General features: G+C 37.3%; 1 protein-coding gene across 1 annotated transcript in view; it reads left to right on the top strand.

Annotated features, from left to right (window-relative positions):
- clstn2b (calsyntenin 2b) overlaps positions 1-13,282 on the top strand; it is a 155,404-nt gene that overhangs the window by 89,960 nt on the left and 52,162 nt on the right. The window contains exons 4-5 of the mRNA XM_049467247.1: positions 8,377-8,585; positions 10,201-10,350. Of these exons, the coding sequence (XP_049323204.1) occupies positions 8,377-8,585; positions 10,201-10,350 (359 nt within the window). The remainder of the gene's footprint in view (positions 1-8,376; positions 8,586-10,200; positions 10,351-13,282) is intronic.

Genomic DNA, 13,282 nt, shown 5'->3' with positions numbered 1-13,282 from the left:
CATTCCCAACTTCCCAACTTCCCAACTCATGCCCATTTTCCCAACTCATCTTCAACTCTCCAACTTATCACTAACTTTCCAATTTTTCCCTGAATTATCCCCAGCTTATACCCAACTCCCAAATTTCACAATTTCTCCCTAACTTCCCAACTCATCCCCAACTCATCCAATCCAAAAGTAGGAATGATGCGAGTACTGTAGGTTTATTGCATCAGACAGTCCTATTCTATTGGAAGTACTTTTCTCTACAGGGATTAGAGCAGCTATATGGGTACATTTGCCCATCTGTGTCAGCAATGAGTGCTTAAAGTATATGAATGCATTTACTAGGAGGGATTTTCACAAACCACAAACCTCTCACCCACTCTCTCTCTCTCTCTCTCTCTCTCTCTCTCTCTCTCTCTCTCTCTCACACACACACACACACACACCATCTCTCTCACACACACACACACATTTATGAGGGATTTGTCGCTTTCCCGTCTGTCACTGCATGTATGTATTAACACACAAACACACACATATACATGATTCATGATGTCTGAGCATGTGTGTATGTGTGTGTGTGTGTGTGTGTGTGTGTGTGTGTGAGTGTGTTGGAGGGAAGAGAGATTTAGAGGGAAGAGGTAGAGTTTAGAGTAGTGTGTGACAGCCTGACAGATTCTGAGAGATGCCAGCGACGGTCACCACCAACAACATCCATAAATTATTAACCTCTACTGCAGAGAGAGAGAGAGAGAGGGAGAGAGGGAGAGAGGGAGAGAGGGAGAGAGGGTGGATGGAAATAAACACATAAAGAGAAAAGAGTGAGAGGCACATGTACAGAGAAAAAGAGAGGGATGGAGAATATAGAGTATACAGCTCTGGAAAAACTAAGACATTTCTCCCAAATTCCAAATAAAAATATTGTCATTTAGAGCATTTATTTGCAGAAAATGAGAAATGACTGAATTAAAAAAAAGATGCAGAGCTTTCAGACCTTAAATAATGCAAAGAAAACAAGTTCATATTCATAAAGTTTTAAGAGTTCAGAAATAATCAATATTTGGTGGAATAACCCTGATGGTTTTTAATCACAGTTTTTTTCATGCATCTCGGCATCATGTTCTCCTCCACCAGTCTTACACACTGCTTTTGGATGACTTTATGCTGCTTTACTCCTGGTGCAAAAATTCAAGCAGTTCAGTTTGGTGGTTTGATGGCTTGTGATCATCCATCTTCCTCTTGATTATATTCCAGAGGTTTTCAATTTGGTAAAATCAAAGAAACTCACAATTTTGAAGTGGTCTCTTATTTTTCCATATATATATATATATATATATAAAGAAAGAGAGAGAGAGAGAAAGAGAGAGAGAGTTAAGTGAGAGAGCATCATTATCACTTTGCATCTTTTAAACCCAGACAGGATTATTGTCTGTCTATACTCAACACACTCAAATACATGCCCTCACACACACACACACACACACACACACACACACACACACACACACACACACACACACACACACACTCTGAGTGGGGATTGAGGTTAGAGATTAGAGGGAAATCGTGTGTGTTTTAGCAGCACTGACGGTCAATATGTCAGTGTGTCGGACAGGAGGATGAGCACTAATGGAGATTTATTCAAACCAAAGTGTGTGTGTGTGTGTGTGTGTGGTTTATTCACTGTGTTAAAGAGCTGTATTGTGTATATGTGATGTCAGACTGACTTGTGAACATTGTGATGAGGAGCTGAAACTGAATAAGGAGTTGTACTGTACTGTATCTGATACAAATCTGCTTTCTGATTGGATGGAGCTCATTTTATTATGACACTCTAATACCAGCTATTAAACAGATACTAAAGGCTTCTTGTCTCATCCCTGCCTGATCCATAACAGTAATTAATTAAGCAATTATACACTCAAGGTTCGTGCTATCATGTGTAATATTAGCACTGCGGTGCTGCGGTCGTAGATCAGCACATCACACAGTGCTAATATTTCATGTTATAGCTCGAACCTTGAGTGTATTATTGTGATTATACCACAGTTCTATTATCATTGTTTATTAAAAGATTTTGAGTTAAATAGGAGGAGGTTATAAAAACTCTGCGACTTTAAATAGTTCCATTGCTGCTCTGTTTGTAGCTGCGCTGTTTGGTTTGTAAGCGCTGCATGGTTGCTGGGTTACCTGTATGCGTTGGAGTAATACATGGAGAGCTTCGGTTACAGTGCATTACCAACTGATAACGGCACTCATAGAACGCCTCTTAGCCAATCACATTGCAGGGTCGGAACCAACCAATCGATCTTATATAATATTACAATTTTGGGTGACACAAATTTTTGGATTTTCATTGGCTGTAAGCCATCATAATCAGCAATAATAAAATAAAATATAGATCACTCTGTGTGTAATACATCTATATAATATATGAGTTTCACATTTTCAACTGAATTAATAAAATAAAGTAACTTTTCAATGATAATTTAATTTTCTGAATTTTTCTTCCTAAATATAGACTAGAAAGTCTAGGAACTCACAGGAAGATGAATTATGATTGTTTTTAGCACACAAACCCATACAAATGTTGTTGTTTTTTAAGTGATAAATGGAAATGAGAGGAGATATATGCTGTTTTAAAGTTGATATGATTTGTAACAGAGCAGGTGGTGCAACATTATGAGAATAATGCTCTGTAGTTTTGCAGAGAAATCAACATTAGATCTAAAGTTTTTTCTTTTTCACTAATCATATAAAAACTCATGCAGTGTGGAAACGCAAGTTTTATTGTATCTGAGTAAATATATGGAAATGAAAGCTGAAATATTGATGTTTCGTCTCATATTCTCATATCTTTCAATATCAAAGCCATTTTTTTCTCTGTTCTAAAACTTTTGGACTGAACTGTATATTTGGTCAAATATAATGTCAGCCGTTATGCTAGTTTATAATGTATGCCATTATATAAACATCAATTCCATTAATCTCTTCTGCAGTTCCATCATCTCTCTCCATCAGTTCAGATTCTCAGCGCTGAGCATCACCATTTCAGATGTTTTAAATGTTCCATTACTGAGGATTAAATTAATTAGCATAAATTTGATAGCAATGGAACAGCGCATTATAAAATATTTGCAAGATATTTTTTTGAGATCAATTTAGGTTATTTATGAAGTCATATTTACCAGATAATTAACCAGGAATATAATGAGCTGATTGCCGCATTGTTTTGCAATATAAATGCAAATGTTTCTCCCAGTTAGATTGTTTTAATCACAGATTATCTTGATTAAATCTGTAAAAGTAAAGGTGCTACAAAGGAGTTTTTTGGGGTGATGCCATGAAAAGAGTGCTAAAAAAGAGTTAAAAAGAATTAAAAGAGTGTAAAATAGCAAAAATACTCTATTTTAAAAGCTTTTAAAAGTGTTGAGTCACATAGTAGAGGTTAAATAATATCTTGGTTTTTTTTTTTATCTATAGCACTTGTATTAGACATTACTACATTATTCATTTTTGTCCATTATGACCTTTATTAGTACATTAATCAAAAATTTGAAGAACACATTTTTACGTACAATTACTACTCCTGGATTTTTCGCACTATAAGGCACCTTAAAAATCATTTAACAGCGCTAAGCGCTAGCTCTTTTGCCATTCAGAGGTGAATTTTATCGGCCTGTAGCCTGTTGCTAACCCTGACTAGCACTGCTGGATCAGCATTAGCATTAGCTTCTAAACTTGTTAAGCACTAAGAGCTAGCTCTTTTGCCATTCAGAAGTGAATTTTATCGGTCTGTAGCCTGCTGCTAACCCTGACTAGCACTGCTGGAGCAGTATTAGCATTAGTTGCTAAACTTGTTAAGCGCTAAGAGCTAGCTCTTTTGCCATTCAGAGGTGAATTTTATCGGCCTGTAGCCTGCTGCTAACCCTGACTAGCACTGCTGGATCAGCATTAGCATTAGCTTCTAAACTTGTTAAGCACTAAGAGCTAGCTCTTTTGCCATTCAGAAGTGAATTTTATCGGCCTGTAGCCTGCTGCTAACCCTGACTAGCACTGCTGGATCAGCATTAGCATTAGCTTCTAAACTTGTTAAGCACTAAGAGCTAGCTCTTTTGCCATTCAGAAGTGAATTTTATCGGCCTGTAGCCTGCTGCTAACCCTGACTAGCACTGCTGGATCAGCATTAGCATTAGCTTCTAAACTTTTAGCTAGGTTAAGAGCTAGCTTTTTTGTTGTTCAGAGGCGAGTATATTGGACTGTAGTCTGCGAACTTTGGACTTTTACCATGTTAAAACAAGCTACGTGGGACGAAACTAAAATTATCACCCTGGCTTACCTGAACACTCAGGATTCTTCAGTGTAGCCAGTGAGGTATTAGGGAGCATTATCTGCTAACTGTGCTAAGGGCTAGCTCTTTTGACATTCAGAGATGAGTATTATTCAGAGGTGAGTATTATTGGCCTGTAGCCTGCTGCTAACCCCAGATAGCACTGCTGGAGCAGTATTAGCATTACTGTAGATCATCACTGTAGCACCGTCGGGCAGCATTTTCGTTCCACTAGCGCTGCTAACCATGGCTAGTGCTAGCGGTTAGCTGCCAATGCTAATGCTGCTGCACCCAGCCTTAGTGGATGGAAATCTGTCAATCTAAGCTTACTGTAAATAAACAGAAGTGACTTTAAAATATTTTTTAAACTTTTTTTTTTAAGTTTTGTTTGCTTAACTTAACTAAGCTTTATTAAAGTAGAAGGAAAACATGGCGACACCACTGTTCCTTACTAGCGTTGAGTGTGCCTTATAATGCGGTGCGCATTATTGTGCGAAAAATACAATACTACTATTTATTTTATGTCCATATTTTTATAGAAACCTTTTTTTCAGTGAATGTATTCAGCTATGACCTCACTAACAATGATGTCACAGCAATGTTCAGACCAAAATCTATTAGAAAGTTTCTTCAACAAAACCAGCATAAACTCTCTTTAATTCCCTCGATTTCAGTAAAATAAACTCTGACTCATCCGCTGTCCCAAAACTTATCGTCTTAATTTTTAACCGTCAGTCTTTCTGTCCCGTCTGCTTCCGTCAGTCTGAGCTGATCTGAGAGCTGTGGATCTGCATGCGAGTCAGATGTGTCAGTTTATATTTAGTAAGGCCAGGGGCGACACAAAAGCAGATGGCAGCTCTGTTCAACAGTTGCCACGCAGCCAGTGACATCAGCTCTCATTAAATGGGCCACTGACTGCTCCGCCCATCAGCTCTGAGCTACAGTTTATCAGAATAATGTGCTTTTTGGCCCTCAAAACTTTCAAAAATGACTTTAGATTTGAAATTTTTGTCCCTATTTAAGGAAACTATAGGTGAGCCATTAACTGTGCACTGTGCAGCTTGATTTAGGGTGTGTCAATGTGTCTTTGCTATCGTAACAACAGGAAAAGTACACTTTGTGCAGCTCAAAATACGCTAAAGACATATACTATTTTTTCTTACTCAATTAGGGGTTTGTTTGGGGCATAAAGTGGAATAAGCAAATCAATGTGTCACTTGACACTCCACCTTCAGCTCAAATTTAAAAAAGGCTAAAAAATGGGAAGGGTAGCTTGGGAGGGGAACTGGGTGATGTATGGGTTTAGGAGCAGGGCAGAAGGAAGAGCGACAGTGAGACAGTTGAGATAGCAAAGTACTATTGGGATAGGCTGGCTTATGTTTAGAACAGTTTTGTTTATACTAGTTAAAATTAAAGATACATTTTTACTTTTTGTATCTGAGCTACCCACCTCTGTGTGTAAGTAACTACAGGTTTAAATAGGATCTCCGGTGGATTTGCTGTTTTACAGAAACTCTTAGACTAGGTCAGTGACTGAACTGCGCTTAGCAGGGCATTATTACACATGTTCTAAAGTAACATATGACATTACAAAGACTGTTAAAACAGCTCCCATTGCATTCATTCATACTAGAGAGGAAAAATATGGAATGAGACATTTAAAGAACAGGATAAAACAAGGATAATAAATGAATTATACAACTACAAATTGTCCTATATGATCACTGCTTAAAATAAAAAAAACATATATTAATTGTTATAGAAACAAGGAGGTAGTCATAATGTTATCAATCAATAAATCAACCTTTATTTAAACTCAGAGTACTTTGAGGGTGGCCCTCATTTACAATAAAACCAAGCTAATGCACAGAAAAAGGATTGTCAAAGAAAAATAACAAATAAATAAAAGGATGAAGCATTTTAATAAGATATATTTGTTTTTTTAAAAATAAAATATAAAACAAATAAGGTAAAAATAAGAATTTAGTAGGAATCATAAAATCATAGATAAGATAATTAAAGGTAATAAAAATTATAACAATGCAACTACACATAAAAAAATAAAACTATGCACGTAAAAAAGGAGTAAAAAAACAAAATTGGTAACACTTTGCACTAAAGGTCACAAATAACACTAGTTAATAAACGGTAATAAATAGTGTTTAATGGTTAAATAATGTCTGTAATATCTGTTAACTGACAGCAGTTAAACATGATTTTATATTGATTAATAATGTCTAAACTAATAGCAATTAATCATTAGTTAAGGCATTCTGTTGTAAGTACTGTACCGTACTGTTAACTAATGTACCCTTATTGTAAAGTGTTACCAAAAATATAATAATGTAATAAGCAATAGCTAAAAACAATAAAAAATAAATAAAAAATAAAATGAACTGCAAGAAAGGTAAAAATAGAGCTATAACAAACCAAAGATAATTCAAATAAGTAAAATAAAAATTAAATACGACCAAAAACGACTCTAAAACTCTAAAACTCTAAAAACAACTTTTAAAAAAATGTATTGGTAAATAATCCTTATTGATAAATATGCGCAGTAGCTGTAATGTAGCAGATGGTGTAGATTTGGTAATAAAGCTCTGTATCTGCGCAGTGGAATAATGAACGTTAGCGCTGCGCTGGATGCTACGCTTCTCATTATTTCATTAATGATGAAAAAGCCCATTTGGTGCAGAACCGCAAGCGTGGCCGTTCATCCATAACGGGAGATAATTACTACATCAGCTCTAAATATCTGATCATTTGTAATGCTGATGCGAGCGCTGATGCTGCGGTTTGAACTAATCGCGTCTGATATTAGTGTCCGTCCTGATAAATAAAAACATTAGAGCTGCTGATCCTCCGCTGATCTCCCGAAAGCTTTAAATCAGGCGTTTTCCCATTAGAGCACCTCAAAAATAAAAAAGAGAAAACGCCAAACATTCGTCATTTTACTGCATTTTCCTTCAGAATCTCTTTCTCTATCTTTCTCTTGCTCTTTTTCTTTCTCCCTCCCTCTTTGTTTAGCTGTGCTTAGAGCATCCATTCCTTTGACCCCTATGCCAGAAGTCATGGGACTGCATTATGCAAGACGAGGCTGGGCTGGGTTAGGTGTATAGCACCTTTTATACTGAGTGAAAAATTCAAAATGCTAAACATAAGCATGGATAAAGACAAAAAAATTAAATAAATGTGGAAAATAAAAGACGTAAAAACACAAGAAAAGCAAAAACATGTCAGAAAAAGGGTCCTGTGGCCACTGATGCTGCCCACAGGATGCTGTTGATAGACTATTCTTAGTCCAGCAGCGACACTGATGTGTTTAAGAACTCCAGCAGCACTGCTGTGTGGTTGGCTATACTACATAACTGTGTCAGTATTAACATAGAACATGTCCTGTTTGATTTATGGCTTGTCGGTGTAATTCATGCAAGTTATTCCAATGAATAACTGTGTATCAACCACTTTTCTTTTTTAATTAAACAAAAACGGTTGATTAAAATAAATGATTTGTCTCAAAAACAGTTGAGATATGGATCCTCAATAGAATAAAAGCATTTGCGTTTTCAGATATTTTTTTTTTTTTAACATAATTAGGACATGTGACATCTTTCACTCTCTCCCTCTTTGTTCAGCTGTGCTTAGAGCATCCATTCCTTTGACCTATATGTCAAAAGTCATGGGACAGCATTATGCAAGGCGAGGCAGGGCTGGGTTAGTTGTATTGGAGATGGGTGGAGCTACGTCTTTGGTGTCTTCCCTTTTGAGAGACATTGCACGGTCCACGCTCTCACTCCCTATCTATCTATCTATCTATCTATCTATCTATCTATCTATCTATCTGTCTGTCTGTCTGTCTGTCTGTCTGTCTGTCTGTCTGTCTGTCTATCTTTGTTTCTCTCCTTGTCTTCCCTTTTGAGAGACATTGCACGGTCCATGGTTTATATAGTCATAAGTGTGTCGTAATGTCTTCATGTGAATGTATATTTTCATTTATAAAGCTTAATTCATTCTCTCTCTCTCTCTCTCTCTCTCTCTCTCTCTCTCACTCTCTCTCTCAGGGCGGTGGTTCATGTGCAGGTTGGGGATGTGAATGAGTTCTCTCCGGTGTTCAGTAGTCTGGATTACTCCGGGTCGGTTCTGGAGGGCCGGGTTTACGACAGTATTCTGCAGGTTCAGGCCTCGGATCAGGACTGCTCTCCTCAGTACAGCCAAATCTGCAACTACCAGATCACCACCGAGGACACGCCCTTCGCCATAGACCGCAATGGTAAGATACACACACACACACACACACACACACACAGTGGTGTAAAAAAAGTCTTTTTTTTTAAGTCACACTCTTAAATGTTTCCGATTATCAAACTAATGTAATTATTAGTCAAAGAAAACACAAGCAAACACAAAATGCTGTTTGAAATGAAGATTTTAATTATTAAGACATTGATTTTATTACATTTACTGAGGTTGCAGAGATTACACAATGGCTTGCACAAGTGTTCATACCCAGTAAACTTTTTTCACATTTTGTAATCACAAACTTAAATGAGTATTTTATTGAGATTTTAAGCGATAGATCAACACAAAGATGCACAGAACAAAAATGATACATGGATTTCAAAATTCCAATCAAATTCAAATCTGAAAGAAAGTGTGACGTGCAAACGTATTTATCCCCCCTTTACTCTTAAACATTTTAATAAATGAATTGCCTTTAGATGACTTGAGCCTGGGAAGGGGCTTGACCTTCCAGCAAGACGATGACCCTAAACATACAGCCAGAGCTACAGTGTTAGAATGTGTTAGAACGATCCAGTTAAAGTCCTAAAAGACCTAAATCCCACCGGGTTTCTGTGGAGAGACATGAAAACTGCTGTTCACAGAGGCTCTCCATCCAACCTGACTGATCTTCAGCAGTTTTACAAAGAAGAATAAGCAAAAAAATCCTTTTTTTAACAGATTTTTATTTGATTAAAATTTTCTAAACCATGTCTTTTGGGGTTTGCCTCTACCAGCTTTGAGCATCTAGAGACTTTTTTAAATAGATTTTTGCTAATTATTCTTTATAAAACAGCTGAAGCTCAGTCAGGTTGGTCTGTGAACAGCAGTTTTCATGTCTCTCCACAAAAGATTAATGGGATTTAGGTCTTTTAGGACTTTGACTGGATCATTCAAACACATGAATATTCTCTGATCTAAACCATTCATAATCCACTGTAGCTCTGGCTGTATGTTTAGGGTCATCGTCTTGCCGGAAGGTCAAGCTCCTTCCCAGTCTCAAGTCATCTAAGGGCAATTGATTGCACTGGATTTTTATTTAAGGGTTTCAGCGTAAACGGGGGCTGAATACTTTTCAGGTTTTCATTTGATTTCAATTTTTAATTTTTGTGCTGGTCTATCATTTAAAATCTTAATCTCTTTAAGTTTGTGGTTGCAAGGTGACATGATTTGAAAAAAGTTCAAGGGGTATGAATACTTTTGCAAGCCACTGTATCTGTTCAATGCATTCAAGGGGTTTAATCTTTTCCAAGACTAATCGATATCAGGAAACTCCCACTTGAGTAGTAACTGGAGTTACAGCATCGCACACACACACTATATTAACATGTACCACACACACACACACACACACAGGTACATGTACAAACACACTGAGGAGTGGAATATGTCTTGGGAGAAGGTAAAAAAATATCAGGGACATACACACACACACACACACACACACACGTACAGGTCCTAAGGGTGCTGTGATGTTGTTTATTCTCTTATGCCTTTAAGAGCACTTTTCAAGGACAAGGTCAAACACTGCCTCAAGACCCAATCAAGCTCTATCTGTGTGTGTGTGTGTGGTGTGTGCGCGTGTGCGTGTGTGTGTGTGTGTGTAGGTAACATCAGAAACACAGAGAGTCTGAGTTTTGACGCTCGGGCGCATTATGACATCAGCGTGACGGCGTTTGACTGCGGGCAGAAGCAGGCGAAGCACAGCGCCACCGTCCACATCCACATCAAACCCGTCTGCAGACCCGGCTGGAGGGGTAAGAACACACCGCTCAGTGTGTGTGTGTGTGTGTGTGCGTGTGCGTGTGTGTGTGTGTGTGTGTGTGTGTAATATTTTGTGATTAATCTGATTCAGTCTGTCTCACACTGTCTGAAAACCAGATTTGGCTCTCTGGATTACACACACACACACACACACACACACACAGTATTGGAATACCTCCCGTCCTTCTGTCAATCCTCATGTCTCTCCCTGAACAGCAACTTTAATTTGTGATCATCTCTCTCTCATTTTTTTAATCACCCCCTCTCTCTATCTCTCTCCTTCTCTTTATCTCTCTCTTTCCCTTTCTATCTATCTATCTATCTATCTATCTATCTATCTATCTATCTATCTATCTATCTATCTATCTATCTATCTATCTATTTCATATTCTCTCCTTGTCTTTCTCTTTCTCTCTCACTCCCTGTCTCTCTCTCTTTATTTCCGTTTCTCTCTTTCTGTCTGTCCCTCTTTCTCTCCTTGTATTTCTCTTTCTCTCTCATTTCCCCCTCTATCTATCTATCTATCTATCTATCTATCTATCTATCTATCTATCTATCTATCTATCTACCTATTTATATACCTCTGTTTCTCTCCTTGTCTATCTCTTTCTCTCTCTCTTTTTCCCCCTTTCTCTATTTCTAAATGTCTGTCCCTGTTTCTCTCCTTGTATTTCTCTTTCTCTCTCATTTCCCCCTCTATCTATCTATCTATCTATCTATCTATCTATCTATCTATCTATCTATCTATCTATCTATCTATCTATCTATCTATCTATTTCAGTTTTTCTCCTTGTCTTTCTCTTTCTCTCACTCTGTCTCTCTCTTTATTTCTGTTTCTCTCTTTCTTTCTCTCACTTCCTCACTCTCTCTTTTTCCCCTTTCTCTCTTTCAATCTGTTTATCCCTGTTTCTCTCATTGTATTTCTCTTTCTCTCTCACTTCCTGTCTTTCTCTCTCATTTCCCCATCTATCTATCTATCTATCTATCTATCTATCTATCTATCTATCTATCTATCTATCTATCTATCTATCTATCTATCTATCTATCTATATATCTATCTATCTATCTATCTATCTATCTTTATATCTATCTATCTAAGCATTATAACAATTAACAACAACAATGATATGAACATACATAACAGACACAATAATAACATAACATTTATCACAAAAATAATCATTATGATTATTATAATAATTATATTATGTATCAATAATTATAGTAATATAATAATAATCACTTTCTGTGGGGTGGGAGTCCCCATGATTTTAGAGGTCTTATTTTTTTTATTTTTAGAGGTCCTACTCTTATTATCTCTCTCTCTCTCTCTCTCTCTCTCTCTCTCTCACTCTCTCTCTCTCTCCCCCACCCCCTCTCTCATGTTGATTTATTAATTATAATATTAAGATATGCTGTGTTTTTCTTTTATTGTAAGTTACATTTGATTTATTTATTAGTTAAAAATCGAATAATTATTGTCAGTAAATAAATTGTAGACACTGTAAAAACGTTGTAATGATGAAACTGGCTCTCATCAGGACCACCCTAGGAAAGGAAGAGCGTGAGTTTCCTCTGTTGCACAGAATTTTATCAGTAAGTTTATCAGAGTTTAGAAACCGCAAGTTAACAGCTCCCCAGATAACAGCACCTAAGCGATTCTCCACAGAGTATTTTGGTTTGTCTTGATCTTCTGGATGATTTCAGGATTAATTTACATTATACTGGAGATAATTAAATAAAATAAAACATGGGCATGGTTCTGTATTACACTGTTCTTTCTGTGTGTCACTCGCTCTTTTATATTATTGTAGGACTGTGAGAAACAGCAGCAGCTGATAGCTCTGTTTGTTTGTGGGACATGAGTCTGAATAAATAGGGTTTGTCAGGTATGTAATACAAACTGTACAAACTAATCAGTGGAGCTTTCTGGAATCATCTCTGTTGCCCTTTTGGCATCAGACAGACTCAGACTCCGCACACGCTCATTACTACACATCAGATCTGATCTGGAAATGCCACTTCTGTGTGTGTAAATGTCAGTGTTTCAAACGTGTCGCAGAATAAAGCCGAACATTACTCTCACTGTCGTCCAACAGCATGCTGGGATCTGTTGTTCAATGTGACTGTAAACCACCACCTTTAGCCTCATTCTATAGCTCTGTGTTTAGTCACTGTCCTCATATTAATAGGTCATAAAGATGATGTAACATAGCGCAAAAGTATATAAATATTTACAGGGGTTAGACAATGAAACTGAAACACCTGTCATCATTTTAGTGTGGAATTTTAGGATTCATGGCTAAATTAGAGCAACCTGGTGGTCAATCTTCATTAATTGAACATTGCACCAGTAAGAGCAGAGTGTGAAGCTTCAATTAGCAGAGGAAGAGCTTTGAGGAGTTTTGCTCAAAATATTGCAATGCACACTATAACATTATGGGTAACATACCAGAGTTCAAAAGAGGACAAATTGTTGGTGCACGTCTTGCTGGAGCATCTGTGACCAAGACAGCAAGTCTTTGTGATGCATCAAGAGCCACGGTATCCAGGGTAATGTCAGCATACCACCAAGAAGAACCAACCACATCCAACAGGATTAACTGTGGACGCTGTAAGAGGAAGCTGTCTGAAAGGGATGTCCGGGTGCTAACCCGGATTGTATCCAAAAACATCAAATCACGCAGAATTCAATGTGCACCTCAACTCTCCTGTTTCCACCAGAACTGTCCGTCACCACAATCAATTATTGTGCTCTAAAACCAGGAGTTTCAGTTTTATTGACCAGCCACTGTATATGTATACTAATAGACCATCTAAAAATGATGAGTTTCTTTGATTTTACCAATTTGAAAACCTCTGGAATATAATCAAGAGGAAGATGGATGATCACAAGCCATCAAACCACCAAACTGAACTGCTTGA

The sequence above is a fragment of the Astyanax mexicanus genome, chromosome 18 (assembly GCF_023375975.1).
Source record: "Astyanax mexicanus isolate ESR-SI-001 chromosome 18, AstMex3_surface, whole genome shotgun sequence".
NCBI classification, from domain to species: Eukaryota; Metazoa; Chordata; class Actinopteri; order Characiformes; family Acestrorhamphidae; genus Astyanax; species Astyanax mexicanus.
The sequence above is the reverse complement of the archived record's forward strand: the minus strand, read 5'-3'. Positions and strand labels throughout refer to the sequence as shown.